At 46.3% G+C, this 21,289-nt stretch overlaps 1 protein-coding gene across 4 annotated transcripts in view; it reads right to left on the minus strand.

Moving 5' to 3' along the window:
- Positions 1 to 21,289, minus strand: part of SYMPK (symplekin) — a 767,776-nt gene that overhangs the window by 19,553 nt on the left and 726,934 nt on the right. The window contains exons 25-26 of one of the 4 annotated variants that reach the window (XM_030217307.1): positions 20,797 to 20,883; positions 11,664 to 11,936 (exon numbers count right to left, since the gene is read on the minus strand). The exons of 1 other annotated variant lie outside the window; for it this stretch is intronic. In XM_030217307.1, coding sequence (XP_030073167.1) covers positions 11,664 to 11,936; positions 20,797 to 20,883 — 360 coding nt within the window. Of the gene's footprint in view, positions 1 to 11,552; positions 11,937 to 20,796; positions 20,884 to 21,289 lie in introns of all 4 variants that reach the window. 2 more of the 4 variants (XM_030217306.1, XM_030217308.1) reach the window with 2 other exon arrangements.

A 21,289-nucleotide genomic window follows, 5' to 3' on the forward strand; every position in this document is an offset into this window, starting at 1 on the left:
GCAATGATTAATAAATCCTCAGCACGCCTTGGGGTTCCCATCAAAGTGCGATGGTGCCAACAGTCAAGGAGACACTGGAAACGGGACTGCTGAAGAGGGTCTCGGAAATGGGTTCAAGGCCAAAAGGGATGGGTTTGCATTGCCTTGAGCACAGACCCCCTTAATCTGTAGAAGCTGAGTCTGTTGTTGCTTGACCTCCTGGCGAGGTTCTGAAGAAGCTGGAGGTAGTCCATGCAGGCGATCAGGTCCTGAACAGAACCAGAAAGTTGCTGCAGGGTAAATTGCTGGAGAAGCTGCAATGCGGGTGACTTGCCCAAGCTCATGGCCTTTGCAATCTGTCACAAGCCAGGGAGGGTGAACCCTTGGGCCACAGCTGAGTTGACACTGTCTAACTAACCTGGAGGCTAGGTAGGCCCCAACTGACGGCAGGCGAGTCAAGCCCAGGGTGGCCAAGTATAGAGGTACACTAGAAGAGTTGGGCATACAGGAACAGAGGCCTCAGAAGACAAGCTGGTTCAGATACCAACAATGGTTTTGGAGAGGTTGAGAAAGTCCAAGCAATCCTGGAGGTTGGGGCCAGTGGCAATCAGAGGAGAAGATGAGAGAGGCCGAGGTCAAAGCCGAGAAATCAATCCAAGGAAGCAGGAACGAGGGCAGACTAAAGGGACGTACAGGAACCACGGCAGGGAGGCTGGAGAGACGTACAGTGGTGGAAATAAGTATTTGATCCCTTGCTGATTTTGTAAGTTTGCCCACTGACAAAGACATGAGCAGCCCATAATTGAAGGGTAGGTTATTAGTAACAGTGAGAGATAGCACATCACAAATTAAATCTGGAAAATCACATTGTGGAAAGTATATGAATTTATTTGCATTCTGCAGAGGGAAATAAGTATTTAATCCCTCTGGCAAACAAGACCTAATACTTGGTGGCAAAACCCTTGTTGGCAAGCACAGCGGTCAGACGTCTTCTGTAGTTGATGATGAGGTTTGCACACGTCAGGAGGAATTTTGGTCCACTCCTCTTTGCAGATCATCTCTAAATCATTAAGAGTTCTGGGCTGTCGCTTGGCAACTCGCAGCTTCAGCTCCCTCCATAAGTTTTCAATGGGATTAAGGTCTGGTGACTGGCTAGGCCACTCCATGACCCTAATGTGCTTCTTCCTGAGCCACTCCTTTGTTGCCTTGGCTGTATGTTTTGGGTCATTGTCGTGCTGGAAGACCCAGCCACGACCCATTTTTAAGGCCCTGGCGGAGGGAAGGAGGTTGTCACTCAGAATTGTACGGTACATGGCCCCATCCATTCTCCCATTGATGCGGTGAAGTAGTCCTGTGCCCTTAGCAGAGAAACACCCCCAAAACATAACATTTCCACCTCCATGCTTGACAGTGGGGACGGTGTTCTTTGGGTCATAGGCAGCATTTCTCTTCCTCCAAACACGGCGAGTTGAGTTCATGCCAAAGAGCTCAATTTTTGTCTCATCTGACCACAGCACCTTCTCCCAATCACTCTCGGCATCATCCAGGTGTTCACTGGCAAACTTCAGACGGGCCGTCACATGTGCCTTCCGGAGCAGGGGGACCTTGCGGGCACTGCAGGATTGCAATCCGTTATGTCGTAATGTGTTACCAATGGTTTTCGTGGTGACAGTGGTCCCAGCTGCCTTGAGATCATTGACAAGTTCCCCCCTTGTAGTTGTAGGCTGATTTCTAACCTTCCTCATGATCAAGGATACCCCACGAGGTGAGATTTTGCGTGGAGCCCCAGATCTTTGTCGATTGACAGTCATTTTGTACTTCTTCCATTTTCTTACTATGGCACCAACAGTTGTCTCCTTCTCGCCCAGCGTCTTACTGATGGTTTTGTAGCCCATTCCAGCCTTGTGCAGGTGTATGATCTTGTCCCTGACATCCTTAGACAGCTCCTTGCTCTTGGCCATTTTGTAGAGGTTAGAGTCTGACTGATTCACTGAGTCTGTGGACAGGTGTCTTTCATACAGGTGACCATTGCCGACAGCTGTCTGTCATGCAGGTAACGAGTTGATTTGGAGCATCTACCTGGTCTGTAGGGGCCAGATCTCTTACTGGTTGGTGGGGGATCAAATACTTATTTCCCTCTGCAGAATGCAAATAAATTCATATACTTTCCACAATGTGATTTTCCGGATTTAATTTGTGATGTGCTATCTCTCACTGTTACCAATAACCTACCCTTCAATTATGGGCTGCTCATGTCTTTGTCAGTGGGCAAACTTACAAAATCAGCAAGGGATCAAATACTTATTTCCACCACTGTATAGGAACCAAGGCAGGGAGGCTGGACAGACGTACAGGAACCAAGGCAGGGAGGCTGGACAGACGTACAGGAACCAAGGCAGGGAGGCTGGACAGATGTACAGGAACCAAGGCAGGGAGGTTGGACAGACTTACAGGAACCAAGACAGGGAGGCTGGACAGACTTACAGGAACCATGACAGGGAGGCTGGACAGAAGTACAGGAACCAAGACAGGGAAGCTGGACAGACATACACTTTCTCTCACCCTTTATCTTGTTGCATCACTAATTGTATTTGTTAACCAGGAATGGCTATGCCATAGCTAGTCTCTGTAAGCCACATTGAGCCTGCAAATAGGTGGGATAATGTGGGATACAAATGTAATAAATAAAAATAAATAAATACAGGAACCAAGACAGGGAGGCTGGACAGACATACAGGAACCAAGGAAGAGGGTGGTTCTTAGAAGAACCTTTGGGAGCTGCATGAGATAGAAACCCTGGAACAGGGGTAACAGGATAGGAAACAGGAATGGAACAAGGCAGGAACAGGAATGGACAAGGTATGAACACAAGAACAAGGCAAGGCAAGGCAAAGAAGAGACAGACAGGGACACGGGAACAGGGCAAGGTAAGGTAGGAACAAAGCAAGGCAAGGGACAGAATGGACTCAGGAACAGTGAACGGGAACAGGAACCAAGTGAAGCAACACACACCAGGCAAAAGCTTGGAGACTGGAGGAAGTACAGAGTTCCAGGAAATAGAACAGATTCTTTTGGCACAGAATGCTGCTGGAGATCACGGAGAAAAGGTGAGGGGCATGATACAAATTTTCCATCTATAAGCTGTTATGGCTACTAGATCAAATTAAGGTTGACTTCAAACCAGAACTGGGTAAGTGCAATAGATCCAAACCGCACATGAAATTTCATGTGGACACGTGCAAAGAAATGTACTTTGGTAAGAATAACCCAAAGTGAAGATACATATCTGTAGCAGGTATTCACTGAGGACAGCAGGCTGATTGTTCTCACATGTGGGCCGACGTCCGCAGCGGCCCAGGAATTGGAAGATTTTGCAAGCAAAATAAAACAAAGTTTCTAGAGAGATCCGTCGCATGAGCATCGCGGACCGCGCATGCACGGATTTCACACCCATCGCGCAAGCGTTGTTCCTTAGTTTAATCAAAAAGCATAAAACAAAGAAAGAACAATAACTCCAAAGGGGAGGAGGGTGGGTTTGTGAGAACAATCAGCCTGCTGTCCTCAGATAAGACCTGCTATAGGTATGTATCTTCGCTTTCTCTGAGGACAAGCAGCTGCTTGTTCTCACATGTGGGGTATCCCTAGTACCCAGGCTCACTCAAAACAATGAACATTGGTCAATTGGGCCTCGCAATGGCGAGAACCATTGGAGCCGACTCTGTGGGTGCTTTAGCACCCCCAATATTGAGAAAATTCCTTGTATGTGTCCAGGGAGGGGTCATTTCCATTGGGCTTAGCACCCCCAATAATTTTGAAAAGTTGGCTCCTATGGCGAGGACATAACATAGACTGACCTGAAACCATAAACAACTACCTGGGAGTGCAGCCTGGAACAGAACAAAAATGGGTCTAGCTGCTTGTTCTCACATGTGGGGTATCCCTAGTACCCAGGCTCACTCAAAACAATGAACATTGGTCAATTGGGCATAGATGAACATACTTTTCTTTTTTTGAAAAAGAGGCTGAATATGCTTTTTCCATTGGCCTCATATGCAACATTGCTTGGAGAACATCATTACTTGATGCTGCCATATCTCAAAAGACCTTGTGTGCTGTAACAATTTTGGTTCCTTTTATTTGCCTGCACATTTCAATTATAGACATACATTTTTCTTGCGGTATAAATGCTTTGCCCATAGAGGCTTTGAGACAGGCCCCTATGAAGGTCAAGAATCTGAGTGAGCATAATACTGAGTTTTTAAAATGTTTATCAGAGAACCTATTTCTTTGAGTATGATTATTATCTTTTGTCAGTTATACTGTTTCTTGCATCTCTGCTCTAATTGAGGTAGGGGTAAGAACACAAGAATAGCCATACTGAGTCAAACCAATGGTCCATCTAGCCTAGTATCCTGCTTCCAACAGTAGCAAATCCAAGTCACATTACCTGGCAGAAACCCAATTAGTAGCAACATTCCATGCTACCAAACCGTGGACAAGCACTGACTTCCCCCATGTCTATCTCAACAACAGACTATAGACTTTTCCTCCAGGAACTTGTCCAAACCTTTTTTTTGAACTCAGGTATGCTAACCGATGTTACCACATCTCCTCAGGTGGGCAAGGCATTTAGTAAACACTCTCAAAGTTGACGAGGCGAAAAGATGATACCTGATATTAGTAATGTTTTCGGAAAATGAAGCCCAGGTAGTTCCAATGAAGACGACAAATTAGAATGTAGATATATACATCCTCTTAAGTCCAGGAAAACTAAGCAATCATTTTGATGACTGAAGGGAAGGATGTTTGCTAAGAAGGCCATCTTCCTGCGATGGATGCAAGAACATAGTAGATGACGGCAGAGAAAGACTTGTACGGTCCCATCCAGTCTGCCCAACAAGATAAACTCATATGTGCTACTTTATGTGTATACCTGACCTTGATTTGTATCTGCCATTTTCAGGGCACAGACCGTAAAAGTCTGCCCAGCACTAGCCCCGCCTCCCAACGTCTAGCCACACCACCGGCTCTGCCACTCAATCTCCGCTAAGCTTCTGAGGATCCATTCTTTCTGAACAGGATTCCTTTATGTTTATCCCACACATTTTTGAATTCTGTTACCGTTTTCATCTCCACCACCTCCCGCGGGAGAGCATTCCAAGTATCCACCACTCTCTCCATGAAAAAATACTTCCTGACATTTTTCTTGAGTCTGCCCCCCTTCAACCTCATTTCATGTCCTCTCGTTCTACCGCCTTCCCATCTATGGAACAGGTTCGTTTGCGGATTAATACCTTTCAAATATTTGAACGTCTGTATCATATCACCCCTGTTTCTCCTTTCCTCCAGGGTATACATGTTCAGGTCAGCAAGTCTCTCCTCATACGTCTTGTTAAGCAAATCACATACCATTCTCGTAGCTTTTCTTTGCACCGCTTCGATTCTTTTTACATCCTTCGCAAGATACGGCCTCCAAAACTGAACACAATACTCCAGATGGGGCCTCACCAACGACTTATACAGGGGCATCAACCCTTTCTTCTGCTGGTCACACTTCTCTCTATACAGCCCAACAACCTTCTAGATACAGCCACCGCCTTGTCACACTGTTTCGTTGCCTTCAAATCCTCAGATAATATCACCCCAAGATCCCTCTCCCCGTCCGTACCTATCAGACTCTCACCGCCTAACACATACGTCTCCCGTGGATTTCTACTCCCTAAGTGCATCACTTTGCATTTCTTCGCATTGAATTTTAATTGCCAAACCTTAGACCATTCTTCTAGCTTCCGCAGATCCTTTTTCATGTTTTCCACTCCCTCCCGGGTGTCCACTCTGTTACAGATCTTAGTATCATCCGCAAATAGACAAACTTTACCTTCTAACCCTTTGTAAAGGTCACTCACAAATATATTGAACAGAATCGATCCCAGCACCGATCCTTGAGGCACTCCACTACTCACCTTTCCCTCCTCTGAGCGAACTCCATTCACCACCACCCTCTGGCATCTGTCCGTCAACCAGTTCCTAACCCAGTTCACCACTTCGGGTCCTATCTTCAGCCCATCCAGTTTATTTCAAAGCCTTCTGTGGGGAACCGTATCAAAAGCTTTGCTGAAATCTAAGTAGATTATGTCTATAGCATGTCCATGATTCAATTCTCTGGTCGCCCAGTCAAAGAATTCAATGAGATTCTTTGGCACGATTTACCTTTGGTAAAACCATGTTGTCTCGGATCTTGCAACTTATTGGCTTCCAGGAAATTCACTATCCTTTCCTTCAGCATCGCTTCCATTACTTTTCCAATAACCAAAGTGAGGCTTACCGGCCTGTAGTTTCCAGCTTCTTCCCTATCACCACTTTTGTGAAGAGGGACCACATCCGCTGTTCTCCAATGCCACGGAACCTCTCCCATCTCCAAGGATTTATTAAACAAATCTTTAAGAGGACCCACCAGAACCTCTCTGAGCTCCCTCAATATCCTGGGGTGAATCCCGTCCGGTCCCATGGCTTTGTCCACCTTTAGGTTTTCAAGTTGTTCAAACACACTCTCTTCCATGAACAGTGCTATATCTACTTCATTCTCATATGTACTTTTGCCAGTCAATCGTGGTCCTTCTCCAGGATTTTTTTTCTGTGAAAACAGAACAAAAGTATCTATTTAGCAAATTTTCTTTTTCATCATTATCTACATAGCGGGCAGCATCTTTCAGTCTCACAATTCCCTTTTTAGTCTTCCTCCTGTCACTAATATACCTCAAGAAATTTTTGTCACCCCTCCTTACATTTCTAGCCATTTGTTCTTCCGCTTGCACTTTCGCCAGACGTATCTCTCTCTTGGCTTCTTTCAGTTTCATCCGGTATTCCTCTCCGTGTTCCTCTTCTTGATTTCTTCTGTATTTTAGGAATGCCAACTCTTTAGCCTTTATTTTCTCAGCCATTTGCTTGGAGAACAATATCGGTTTCCTTTTTCTCTTGCGTTTATTTACTCTCCTTACATAAAGGTTTGTGGCCATATTTATAACTTCTTTCAGCATGGACCACTGTCCTTTCACTTTTCGTATGTCCTCCCAGCCCATCAGCGCCTTCCTCAGGTATTCCCCCATTTTACTAAAGTCAGCATGCTTGAAATCCAGGACTTTGAGTTTTGAGTGGCCGCCCTCCACTTCAGCTGTCATATCAAACCAAACTGTTTGATGGTCACTGCTGCCCAGGTTTCCATCTCTAAAACAAGTGCGCATTTCCAAAGATGCACCAAGGTAATTTTTGGTGGATTTGTAGTTGTTAACTTTTAAATTTATCCTCTACCTCTGGTTCATGATCCTCACTTCCCATTTGTCTCTATTTTGTTTTGCCATGAATCTTAGAAGTAAAGCACTGTCCGTGCCTCCATGGGCAAGCAATCAAAAAATAGGCCTGGGTTTTTGACCCAAAATATGATACATCATTTGGAGTCACTACCCTACAACCAAGCATTGCAACCTGGCAAAATTTCCTGCTTACTGAATCCAATATTCTAGGACCATAGCCTAGTGGGTAAATCATTTCTGATTTAATAAGACTTCACGCTGTGATGCCCTGCTACTAATGACTGAAGAGGCAACTAAGGCTACTCATGGCCTGGGTCAGGATGCATCTAGTCACTTGGACATTGGATTATTGAAAAGTGAATATTGCAATATGTCCATTTGGAGATCCAGGTAAACTTGATGAATTGGCAGAGATATTTGCTCTTTAGGCACATTTATGGATTTTAGGATGGAGAGGAAATCACTCATAGGAAGAGACTTCCTTCTCCGTAAATGTTTATGTTTAGGTTTATTGTGGCTTGATATACTGCATTTCAAATCAAAGCAGCTTACAATATAAAATTCAAATAGAATATAAAATTCCAATAGTATAAAGCCAGAAAGGAACTACAAACTCATTTAAAAAAAAAGGAAAAAAAAAAGAGAAGATAAAACTAAGTTTGTAACTGCAACAGGGCTGTGGAGTCGGAGTCGGCAGCAATTTTGGGTACATTGAGTCGGAGTTGGAGTCGGCACAATTGTACCGACTCCGACTCCTCATACATTTGAATAAAGTACTTCTCTGCTGTGAATAAAGCTTAGTACCTAGTTGTTTCACTAGTGTGAAGTCCAGCTGAACTATTTTGCTGGAGAGCTTCCCTCTGCTCAGTCTCCCTTTGCATTTACTGACCTGCTGTAGAGCACCTCCTCTCTGACCCCACAGTGAACTTAAGCGCCAAGAGAAGATCTATCAGCACACACAGATAAGGTAGCAGAGAGACTCCACCCAACTTCCTCTCTCTCTGCAAGAAGAGCTTTATATTTTAGTGGAAGTGGCACACCATTCACAATGGCAAAAAGAATGTCAGGAAACATGACAAAGTCTGCTGTTTATGAACACTTTAAAATATCAACAGATGGGAAACATTATGTATTATAAAAGATGATGATGGTGAAAAAGCATGTGATGCAAAAATGAGCAGTTTCAGTGGTTATGAAAAAAATGCACTTACAAGAGCATCAAATTTAAAAAGACACTTGCAGCATTTCCATCCTAAAGTGTTAGAAGCTGTGAATGAGAAAGATAGCAATGAAAACATTCCATCTACTTCAGGGTCAATAAAAGATCAGAAATCTACTGGAGGCCAGACACAACTATCAAGATTTTTTACAGCTGACAAAGTTACTATAACAATGACACCAGAAAAATTCAAAAACCACATCATTGAAATGGCAGTAAAGAATAGTATACCACTATCTTTTTTTTTCACAACCAGCCTTTTTCGGCTTAAATGGAGAAATGGCTAAAAAGCTTGGAGTTTCTCTGGAACGAGAAAGTATAAGGAAACTTATACTTGAAGAGGCCAAATGTAAGAAGGAAGAACTAAGAAAAGTCTGAAGGGACGTTTTGTCTTTATTAAAATGGATGCATGCACACGTCACAGAGTCAATTATTTTGCAATTAATGTTAGATTTGCTGATGAAAACAAAAAAAAACAATAACCCGGACATTAGGAGTAAAGGACACTCAGGCACATCATACCAGTGGGTATCTGCAGAAGTTAGTGGAAGGTGTTTTAGAAGATTTTGAAATTAAAAAGGAACACATTCTATGTATTGTAACTGATAATGCTTCAAATATGTTAAGCACAATTGAAAAAATGAAGGAAGTTGATGAAGAAAGCAGCATACAAATATCAGAAGATGACAGTTCTGCAATTCAAGAAAGCTGTGAAAGTTTGGATGATATTGCTGAAGAAGCATCTAAGCTTATTACCATTCAACATATGCGTTGTGCTGTTCATACTCTGCAACTAGCAATAAGAGATGGATTGAAGGATCGTCATGCGGCTACACTAATTAGCAAGTTGAGGCAAGTAGCTGTTGCAACCAGGATCCCTAAAGAGACGTGCTGGAAAAGGAGCCATTTTGGATCAAGCAACACGCTGAGGAAGCACTTACTTGATGATAAAGCGTTTGCTTGAACTAAAAGACTTTCTTGAAGAACTGGACAATGTAAATGTTTCATTAAAAGAAAACCAGTGGGCTCAAGTTACAGAATTAGAAAGGCTACTTTCTTACCCTTTTGCTGTTACCAAGAAGCTGCAATATGAAGATTTAACACCAGGTAAATTCTTCTTGGAATGGAAGGGCTTGATATATAACCTTAACAAAAATGGGGGGTTAATTGCTGATGGCGTTGTATCTTCAATGAGGAAAAGAGAGGAGCTCTTGCTGGATAATCAAATTCTCTTATCTGCTATTTATGTTGATCCAATGAGCCGAATTTTGTTGAGCAGTGACCAAATTGCTACAGGAAAACAGGCACTCTATGACATAGCAGTTCGCATGAAAGGGTTGCTACCTGAAACTCATAAACCACTGGATGAAGCTAAAGCTATAAATACTGGTGGTAATGGTAACTCAGGTTCATCCTCTTCAAATGAAGAAGAGAATTTTCAAGCCTATTTGGACAAAATGGAAGCTTCAAAAGCAAAGCGATGTCGGTTAAGCATGGAAAAGCAACCTGTAAATGTCCATATAAAGAAATTCATGTAAGCGTTTTTTAAAGGATTAAAAGAAGTGGAAAAGTTTGACCGCTCATCAAAACTGACTATAGAAGAAGCCATCATTGTTTATCCAGAGATTGTCAGTGATGCAGCTAGAACCGTAACAGCAATGCCACCCACCCAAGTCAGTGTTGAAAGACTGTTTTCAGCACTGAAAATAATCAAATCAGATTTAAGGGCTTCTATGAAGGAGGATCTGGCAGAAGCAATTCTGTTTCTAAGAACAATATATTAGTTAATTTTGGATTATGTTTAACAGCTATTCTACAGCTATATTTGCCAAGTTTAAATAATATATAAGTTGTTTTAGGTTTTCCAAATGTTTTTGGTTTATGTAGGCTAACTTTGATTTTGTTCTAATTTCCAAAGGATGTTCTAGAATTTCCAAAGGATGTGGTTATTCCAGATTTTTATACTTGCTAATGCTATGATGACTTTATACTTGATAAAAAAACAATAAACATAACCTTGTTTTTTTATATGTGTTTTTTTGTTTAAACTTTAGGATTAATGAATATTTATAGTTTCTTTAATAAATAAAATAAAAAGTCACAATGACATAGATTTAAACCCAAACATTAACATGCAGCTCTGCATGCTGCACTCTTTCAGTCAACATGCAAAAAAAAAAAAAAAATATTAAAAACTGAGGAGTCGGAGTCAGAGTCGGAGGTACCATAAACTGAGGAGTCTGAGTCAGAGTCGGAGTCGAAGGATTTTTGTACCGACTCCACAGCCCTGAACTGCAATTGCTGTTACGGGAGCTTGACACATCAGGTGACAGTTGCAATAGTTTTAGCAGAAATAAAGGCTAGGAAGCATCCTAGATTGGAAACTTGGAATTGATCTGCACATGAGAATCAGGTGTGGATGAAAGAGAAGGGGAAGAAGAGGATGTTAAGTCAGGTACATGTTCCAACCTTCATGGTGTAATAGTTTCATCCAAAACAGATCAAGTCTAATTCATATAGTATTAAAGAGAGTGAAAAAAAACAGACTGCAAATCTTGACTTGCTGTAGGCAAAGTACCTGCAATCCTGTCCTGAAGCAGCTTCTGGATTATTTGTAACAAAATGATTTGATTTTTCCTTATGATCAGAGAAACCTAAATGTAAAATTTTCTTCTTCCCAAATTAGTTAGACTGAAGGGGAAGAGCCACCTCCAGCATGAGTGCACCGAAGCACGTGGAAGGGGGGTGTCTTTAAATGTAAATTTGCTAGAGTAAAATCTGGGTGGCTGCAGCCTAAGAGGTGTCAACAGCAACCATCTTCACCATTGCCATGCAGCAGAAAAGAACAGTAGACTTCCAACAGCAGCAGAGGTCAAAGCAGCTGCTAACAAAGAATGTGCCAACAATACAGAGAGGCACAACAGGAGAATACAACAAATAGTAGAGGACGCACGTCATTAAAAAAGCACAATCCAAACACTTTAGGAACCAGGAGGCTGGTTAAGAAGCAGCAGACAGCATTATAAACGCTTGGTTTTCATCACCTTGTCTGATGAAGCCGGGACACTGCTTGCCTCCTCCTGAGCGTCACCTTGCCCAGCCTCAGGGCTCTTGCTGTCTAAGAGCATGGTGGGCAATGCTGGCTGCACAGATACCTTTGCTGAGATGGTTCCATCTTGGTCAGGCTCTGCCACGCCACTCTCCTCTTCCATGCTAATAAAGATAGTGGGGGTCTCCACCTCTGGCCCCTCCTCCCGGAAGTCCATGATCTCCTCCAGTGAAGGAGCAGGAGGGACAGTGGTTTTCCGGGACTGTTTCAGTTTCTGCTCCTCCTCCAGCTGCCGCTTCAGTGCTTTCTCCTGTGCCAAGCGCACTGCAATCATTTCCTGAGGTGCAGGCCGTGAGGCTACTATCTGCTCCATGTCCTCCTGTGGGGAGACAAGAAATAAAGACGGCAGCTGTATTACTAGCGATGAGTGGCACTGTGAAAGATAACAAGCCCCTCAATCAATAACAAACCATAATCAAGCCTCTGCCCCTGTACGAAGAGAACAACAATGCTGAAGGGGAAATTTCTAAATCCAGATGATTTATTTTGTTGCATTTGTATCCCACATTATCCCACCTATTTGCAGGTTCAATGTGGCTTACATTGTACCGTAATGGCAATCGCCAATTCCGGATCAAGAAATACATAGTGGTCTTAAAGTTCGTACATGATAAAGTAAATTATGCTACAGTGACCTTGAAATCACAATTCTAAAGAGGAACTTCAAAATAACCTCTCACACATTGCGACCTACCAAAAAAAATGAAGATACATACCTGCAGCAGGTATTCTCCGAGGACAGCAGGCTGATTATTCTCACCATTGGGTCGTTGTCCGCGACGGCCCAGGAGACCGGAAAAAAACATGAGAGCAAACGAAGAAGTCTCTGGAACGCTCCGTCGCGCGGGCTGAGCGCACTGCGCATGCGTGAATGGCTTTCCACCTGCAACATGAGCGTGAGTCCCTCAGTTTAATAAAAAAGCAAACCAGAAACGAACAACTCCAAGGGGAGGAGGGCGGGTATGTGAGAATAATCAGCCTGCTGTCCTCGGAGAATACCTGCTACAGGTATGTATCTTCATTTTCTCGAAGGACAAGCAGGCTGATTATTCTCACCATTGGGGTATCCCTAGCCCCCAGGCTCACTCAAAACAATGAACGGCGAGGATATGACAGAGACTGACCTGAAAAGAAATACAACTAAGTGAGAGTGCAGCCTGGAACAGAACAGAATGGGACTAGGAGGGTGGAGTTGGATTTTAAACCCCAAACAGATTCTGCAGCACCGACTGCCCAAACTGACTGTCGCGTCAGGTATGCTGCTGAAGGCAGTAGTGAGATGTGAATGTGTGGACTGATGACCACGTTGCAGCCTTGCAAATTTCTTCAATGGAGGCTGACTTTAAGTGAGCCACTGACGCAGCCATGGCTCTAACATTGTGAGCCGTGACATGGCCCTCTAGAGTCAGTCCAGCCTGGGCATAAGTGAAGGAATTGCATAGAGATTGTGCGTTTTCTGATGGCGACTCCCCTCCTGTTGGGATCAAAAGAAACAAACAACTGGGCAGACTGTCGATAGGGCTTATTCCGCTCCACGTAAAAGGCCAATGCTCTCTTACAGTCCAAGGTGTGCAACTTGTCTTCACCATGGCGGGTATGAGGACGGGAAAGAATGTTGGCAAGACAATTGACTGGTTCAGATGGAACTCCAACACCACCTTCGGCAAGAACTTAGGGTGAGTGCGGAGGACTACTCTGTTATGATGAAACTTGATATAAGGTGCATGTAACTACCAGGGCTTAGAGCTCACTGACTCTACTCCTTCTCTGCGCATATCCAGCAGACAGCCAAGACCTGTCGCTTCTTCCTCTATAACATTAGCAAAATCCGCCCTTTCCTCTCTGAGCACACCACCCGAACTCTCATCCACTCTCTCGTTACCTCTCGCCTTGACTACTGCAACCTACTCCTCACTGGTCTCCCACTTAGCCACCTATCCCCCCTTCAGTCCGTTCAGAACTCTGCTGCACGTCTTATCTTCCGCCTGAACCGATACACTCATATCACCCCTCTCCTCAGTCACTTCATTGGCTTCCAATCAGGTACCGCATTCAATTCAAGCTTCTGCTACTAACCTACAAATGTACTCGATCTGCAGCCCCTCCTTACCTCTCAACCCTCATCTCCCCTTACGTTCCTACCCGTAACCTCCGCTCTCAAGACAAATCCCTCCTTTCAGTACCCTTCTCCACCACCGCCAACTCCAGGCTCCGCCCTTTCTGCCTCGCCTCACCCCACGCGTGGAACAAACTCCCCGAGCCCATACGCCAGGCCCCCTCCCTGCCCATCTTCAAATCCCTGCTTAAAGCCCACCTCTTCAATGTCGCCTTCGGCACCTAACCTCTACACCTCTACCCAGGAAATCTTGACTGCTCCAACTTGACATTTCGTTCTTTAGATTGTAAGCTCCTTTGAGCAGGGACCATCCTTCTTTGTGTATTTTATACACCGCTGCGTAACCCTAGTAGCGCTCTAGAAATGTTAAGTAGTAGTAGTAGAAGTAACAGCCACCAAGAAAATGACCTTCCAGCTCAAGTACTTCAGATGGCAGGAATTCAGTGGCTCAAAAGGAGCTTTCATCAGCTGGGTGAGAACGACGTTGAGATCCCATGACACTGGTGGAGGTTTGACTGGGGGCTTTGACAAAAGCAAACCTCTCATGAAACGAACTACAAAAGCTGTTCAGAGATAGGCTGACCTTCTACACGTTGATGGTAAGCACTGATTGCACTAAGGTGAACCCTTACGGCTGGTCTTGAGACTGATAAGTGTAGAAGATATTCAAGCAGGGTCCGTGTAGGACAAGAAAAAGGATCTAGGGCCTTGCTGTCACACCAGATGGCAAACCTCCTCCATTTGAAAGAATAACACTTTTCGTGGAATCTTTCCTGGAAGCAAGCAAGACTCGGGAGACACCCTCCGAAAGACCTAAGGAGGCAACTTCTAAGTTCTCAACATCCAGGCTGTGAGAGCCAGAGACTGGAGGTTGGGATGTAGAAGTGACCCTTCGTTCTGGGTGATGAGGGTCGGAGAACACTCCAATCTCCAGGGTTCTTGGAGGACAACTCCAGAAGAAGAGGGAAACCAGATCTGACGGGGCCAAAAGGGCGCAATCAGAATCATAGTTACACGGTCTTGCTTGAGTTTCAGTAAAGTCTTTCCTACTAGAGGTATGGGAGGATACGTATACAGAAGGCCTGTCCTCCAATGAAGGAGAAAGGCATCCGACGCTAGTCTGTCGTGGGCCTGAAGCCTGGAACAGAATTGAGGGACTATGATTGAACTGAGTGGCAAAAAGATCCACCGAGGGGGTGCCCCACACTCGGAAGATCTTGCGGACAACGTCCATGTTCAGAGACCACTCGTGATCCTGCTTAATCTGTCAGCCAGACTGTTTTTACGCCTGCCAGATACGTGGCTTGGAGAAACATGCCGTGGTGGTGAGCCCAAAGCTACATCCGGACGGCTTCCTGACACAGAGGACGAAATCTGGTGGCCCCCCTGCTTGGTGGTGTAATACATTGCAACCTGATTGTCGTCTGAATTAAAATGATTTGGTTCGACAGCCGATCTCTGAAGCCTTCAGAGCGTTCCAGATCGCTCGTAATTCCAGGAGGGTGAAGATCTTTTTCCTGAAAGGACCAAGCTCCTTGAGTGTGAAGACCATCACCATGATGCATCCGTCGTCAGAACGTTTGCGGCTGAGGAATTTGGAATGGACGTCCCAAGGTCAAATTGGATCAATAGTCCACCACTGAAGGGAACTGCAAAAGTCGGTGGAGAGATGGATGACATCTTCTAGACCCCCTGTGGCCTGGCACTACTGGGAATCTAGGGTCCATTCAGCTGATCTCATATGTAGGCGTGCTATGGGAGTTACATGAACTGTGGAAACCATGTGCCCTAAGAGTCTCAACATCTGCCGAGCTGTGATCTGTTGAGACGCTCGAGCCAAGGACACTAGGGCCAGGAGACTGTCTGCCCTTGCCTGGGGAAGATCTCGAGACGTCTGTGTGTCCAACAGCTCGAGACGTCTGTGTGTCCAACAGAGCCCCAATGAACTCCAATTTTTGAACAGGGATAAGATGGTACTTGGGATAATTTGATCACAAAGCCAGCAGTTCGAGCACCCAAACAGTCATCTGCAGGGACCATAGAGCGCCTGCCTCTGAGGTGCTCTTCACCAGCCAATCGTCATGATAAGGGGAACACATGCACTCCCAGTCTGAGCAGTGATGCTGCGACAACTGCCAGGCACTTTGTGAAAACCCTGGGCACAGATGTGAGACCAAAGGACAGTACACAATACTGCAAGTGCCGAGTTCCCAACTGAAATCGAAGATACTTCCTGTGAGCTGGGAGTATCGAGATGTGGGTATAGGCGTCCTTTAAGTCCGTTTTCCTGAATCATGGGAAGAAGGGTGCCTAGAGAAAGCATCCTGAACTTTTCTCGGACAAGGAATTTGTTCAGGTCCCTTAGGGTTTAGGATGAGACGCATCCCTCCTGTTTTCTTTTGCACAAGGAAGTACCTGGAATAGAATCCCAGCCCTTCTTCCCCTGGTGGAACGTGTTCGACTGCATTGGCCTTTAGAAGGGCGGAGAGTTCCTCTGCAAGTACGTGCTTGTGCTGGGAGCTGAAGGACTGAGCTCCCGGTGGGCAATTTGGAGGCCTGGATTCCAGATTGAGAGTGTATCCTAACCTGATTATTTGAAGAATCCACCTGCTGGAGGTTGTAAGAGGCCACCTTTGGTGAAAAAATATCAACCTTCCCCCGACCGGCAAGCCACCGGCACGGACACTTTTTCCGAGGCTATGCTGCACTGGAGCCAGTCAAAATTCCGTCCCTTGCTTTTGCTGGGGAGCCCTAGGGGCCTTAGGCGCACGCTATTGACGGGAACGAGCGTGCTGGGACTGAGCCTGGACAGGCTGCCGAGAAGCAGGAGTGTACCTACGCCTGTTATAGGAATAGGGAGAACTTCTCTTCCCTCCAAAAAACCTTCTGGATGAGGAGGTGGTAGCAGAAGACGCCCGGCGGGAGAGAGAATCCATAGCATCATGGTGCTTTTTGATCTGATCGACCATGTCCTCTACTTTTTCTCCAAAAAGATTATCCCCCTGGCAAGGAACATCTGCCATCCGCTGCTGAGTCGTATGATCCAGGTCAGAGACATGCAGCCATAAGAGTCTGCGCATCAGTATACCCTGAGCAACTACTTGGGATGCCACATCAAAGGTGACCAGGAATTTGCGACACGCCTTCTGCTGCCTGACCACCTGGTGAAAAGGTTTGGCGAGCTCCGGAGGAAATGCTTCAACCAAACTAGACAGTTGCCTCACCAAGTTCCGCAAGTGGATGCTCATGTAGAGCTGGTAAGTTTGGAGCTTGGCGGCGAGCATAGCAGCCTGATACATTTTCCTCCCAAAAGAATCCAAGGTCCTAGATTCTCTGCCTGGGGGCGCCGAGGCATAGTCTCTAGTACTCTTGGCTCTTCTGAGAGCAGAGTCCACCACCATGGAATCGTGAGGAAGTTGGGCCTTCACCATTACAGGTTCTCCATGGACTCTGTACTGTTACTTGGATTTTTTGGGGACCACTGGATTAGAAAGAGGGAATGACCAATTTCGCATAAGTACTTCCCTGAGCGTATTATGCAAGGGGGCCGTTGCAACAGCAGGTGGAGAAGGATAATCCAAGACCTTGATCATCTCGGCCACAGGGAATGGAATGTCCTTAGACATTTCCCGAACAAATGAGAAAGAAAGACTCTCAGGTGGAGACATTCTTCTTTCAATTGGCATAGGATCAGAGGGAACCCCATATGACTCTTCCTCCGAAAAGTATCTGGGGTCTTCCTCCTCTTCCCACGATCGCTCATCATCGGTATCGGACAAAAGCTCCCTAAGAGCAGCCCAAACCTGGGGCCTGTCTCGACGCTGAGGAACGACGACCTCGTGGGAATGTCGAGAAGTTGACCCCTGCCTGGACTCCGGTGAAGCTTCCTCCACCGACGCGGAGAGGGAATCGACCCAGGTGGCGGCCGACGCCGATACCGCAAGCGGCACCAAAGATGGAGACCTCCCCACAGGCGATGGCCCAGATGCTGCTTCCACAGTCGGTACAGAAGGCGCAAGCACCCCCAACACCAAAGCAGATTGGCGCAGCAATCCCTCCAGAAGCGCTCTGATGCGCTCGTCGAGAGCTAACATCGGAAAAGGCTGGGGGCCCGTGCAGGAATTGGTGGCAGAATCTGAGGGGGATCGAGAGCCGGTACTAGGCTGCCAGATGACCAACGTATCAGCACTTCCTGTATGGAGGGTGAGCGGTCCTCCCAGCGCCGACGCATCTCGGGTGCCGACTCCATCGGCTCCCCGGAGCTCTCGGTACTGTGCATGGAGGAGAATGATGATGGTGCTTCTCAGCTTTCGCTCGACGCCCGTCATCGAGACTCTTCAGTACCGAAGAGGAGGATGTGGAATCCTCACGCCTCCTCGGGGCCGCGGACCTGCATAGCAGTACACATCAAGATAGGTGGAGACCCACTCGATGCCTCGCTGCTCCCAGTTAGATGCGGTCGTTCGGCAACCATTATCTGGACTCTCGATGTCGCTGCTTCCCTCGACGTCGACGACCTCAGTACCAATGTCGATGCTGACGTCGAAGGACCGGACCGATCAGCAAAACGTTTCTCATGTTGAGCCTCCCGAGCCACTTGGGTCTGTTTCTTCATCAAAAGACACAGCTTACAGGCAGCTGGCAGATGGTCGGGCCCAAGGCACTGGAGACACCACACGTGGGGTCGGTACCCGAGATGGTCCGGTTGCAGCGAGTACAACGTTTGAAGCCGCTGGGAGTTCGTGATGACATGGACGGAAAAACAGCGGCTGCAAAATTAAAAGACTTGATCGTGCCAAATAAAAGGCACAAAAAAGGGAAAAAAATGACCCAGCCTAGCAGCCTAAAGGCGGCCGCAACGAAAAAAGGAAACTTAAAAAGGTGAAGAAAAAACTAATAAAATAATGGAAAAACTACTTTTGTTTTTATATATTTGAGAAAAAATACTACAAGTTTTAGAAGAAAGGAAAAAGGGGAGCGGTAAACGCTGAGGCCAAGTCTCCTGAGCCGAAAGAGCGCAGTCAAAGAAAAGACGTATCACTCCAGATCGCGGATCAAAGAACTGAGGGACTCACGCTCGTGTCGCAGGGGGGAAGACGTTCGTGCATGTGCACTGCGCTCGGCCCGCATGACAGAGCGTTCCATAGACTTCTTCGTTTGCTCTCAAGTTTTTTTCCGGTCTCCTGGGCCGTTGTGGACGACGACTCAATGGTGAGAATAATCAGCCTGCTTGTCCTCGGAGAAACAAGAACTACATAGGTCACAGTAGTGCAAATTTCTTACACATACACACACACTTTCCTCATCACAGGACACAACTATGCAGGAGGAAGCAGGGCGAGCTTTATCATATAGAAATATGCACACACACATACTGATCACAGAAGTTGTTCTCTAAAGACAACTGCAGTGCAAGTTTCCCTCTCACACATAGTAACATAGTAGATGACAGCAGAAAAAGACCTGCACGGTCCACCCAGTCTGCCCAACAAGACCAACTCATGTGTGCTACTTTTTGTGTATACCCTACTTTGGATTATACCTATGCTCTTCAGGGCACAGACCGTAGAAGTCTGCCCAGCACGATCCCGCCCTCCCAACCACCAGCCCCGCCTCCAACCACCGGCTCTGGCACAGACTGTATAAGTCTGCCCAGCACTATCCCTGTCTCCCATCACCGGCTCTGGCACAGACCGTATAAGTCTGCCCAGCACTATCCCCCGCCTCCCACCACCGGCTCTGGCACAGACCGTATAAGTCTGGCCCCAGCACTATCCCCGCCTCCCACTACCGGCTCTGCTATCCAATCTCTATCCAATAGAAATATGCCACACACACATACTGATCACAGAAGTTGTTCTCTAAAGACGACTGCAGGGCAAGTTTCCCTCTCACACATGCACATACATGTAGAGTCACTGTCCTACACAATAGGGCAGAAACTGTACATGTAAGGGCAAGCTTCCATTACACACACAATCACCACCAAAGGACTGGAACAGTGTAAGACAGCAGCAGTACAAGCTTCTCACACATCCCCATCACCATAGGACAAGAACCGTACAGCAGGCATGTAGTCAGACCTCAATTGTTTCCCCGGGTGGTGGTGGTGGGGGGGGGGGGTGTCTTAGCCTAAAGTGGAGTAGCACATTTTGCCCCCCTCTCTGCTGCAACCCCATATACCTGGGTTGGCGGGGGTCTCCAATCCCAGCCAGCAAAAGCCTTCCTTCAGCACTGTTCGCTGACACATGCCATCTGCCCTGCTTCATTCCAAGGCGCTCATGCTCGGTTTTAATCAGTGCATTTATTCTAGCGAAAAAGGTGCCGGTACTCAAATGCCAGGCCACCCTTCAGGGGTGAGGTGATCACTGAGGGACCCACCCCACAATAGCCAGGCCCCTTGCAACCAGTCACAGAATCTATGACAAGGCAGAATTTGCATGTAGAGCCTGAGCTCGTTCATTAAAACTTGGGGTCCATGGGTCAATTTTAGCAGACAATGGAAAAGGTGCCGGTACTCAGTACCCCAAGTACCCCCCCCCCAAAAAAAAAGACCCCCTGGTTTTAATGAAATTCACTAAACCAAGCATGCGTGCAGTGGGGGAAGTAGGACAGGCGGAGTGTGACAGTGAACAGTGCTGGAAGAAGGTTTCTGCTGGTGGGGCTTGGGACCCCTACCAGCCAAACCAGACCTTTGGGGATTCCAGGACTCCCCCCCCCCCAATGACTATGCCACTGCCATACAGACAAGCAGCAGTGCAAGCTCTCCTCGTATAAACACACACACACACCAGAGAAACAGGTACTATAAGGGCAGCAGTGGTACAAGTTTCTATGACACACTGCAAGATAGTGAGAATGATGATGGTAGTGAGAACCTGACTTTCTAGGTTTCACATCTGTGCTGTATTATACTACAATGGCAGGCCAGAACCATCTGCATCCTTCTGCTTCCCTCTCCTCCATTTCATATATCAGTGCCTGTAAAGAACTCAGCTGATTTCTGACGTGTGGAAAGAGGCCGTGTGTCCTCATCTTTCTGCCATATTTGTGCTGATCTCACCTCCTCCATCTGTGGCAAGTCTGTTTGCAATTCCTGCTTGCTGCTGGCCTCCAAGATCACCATGATAGAGCTGGGAATATGAGCTTGCTGTGGGAGAGGCAGCAAAACACATCTAGTCAGACTGATGCATGCTCAAGTGTAGAGCAATTTGCTTGACAATAGTGAAACAAGACTGTGCCCGACCTAGAAAGGCTTTTGAAAAGAGAAGTTTAAGGTTGCCAAAATATTTTCTTACATATCTGAACATCTTGAGTGCCCAAGCCACATTCATTATTTTACATGGAAATGCCTGAAAACACCTTGAACCCGCCATGATCATAAGCCCTCCACTGATACAACAGCAGCTGTGTCAAAAAAACAAGCAGATCCAGTGGGCAGCAGACTATGGCAGAGTGCGTCTTGCTGCAAGATTTATGCCAGTGCTGCTATTACTAACCCAAACAAGCTTCAAAGCCCTGCCAGATCCTCTGTCCTAATCCCTTCCCTGCCACTG

The sequence above is a fragment of the Microcaecilia unicolor genome, chromosome 11, assembly GCF_901765095.1.
Source record: "Microcaecilia unicolor chromosome 11, aMicUni1.1, whole genome shotgun sequence".
Classification (NCBI taxonomy): Eukaryota; Metazoa; Chordata; class Amphibia; order Gymnophiona; family Siphonopidae; genus Microcaecilia; species Microcaecilia unicolor.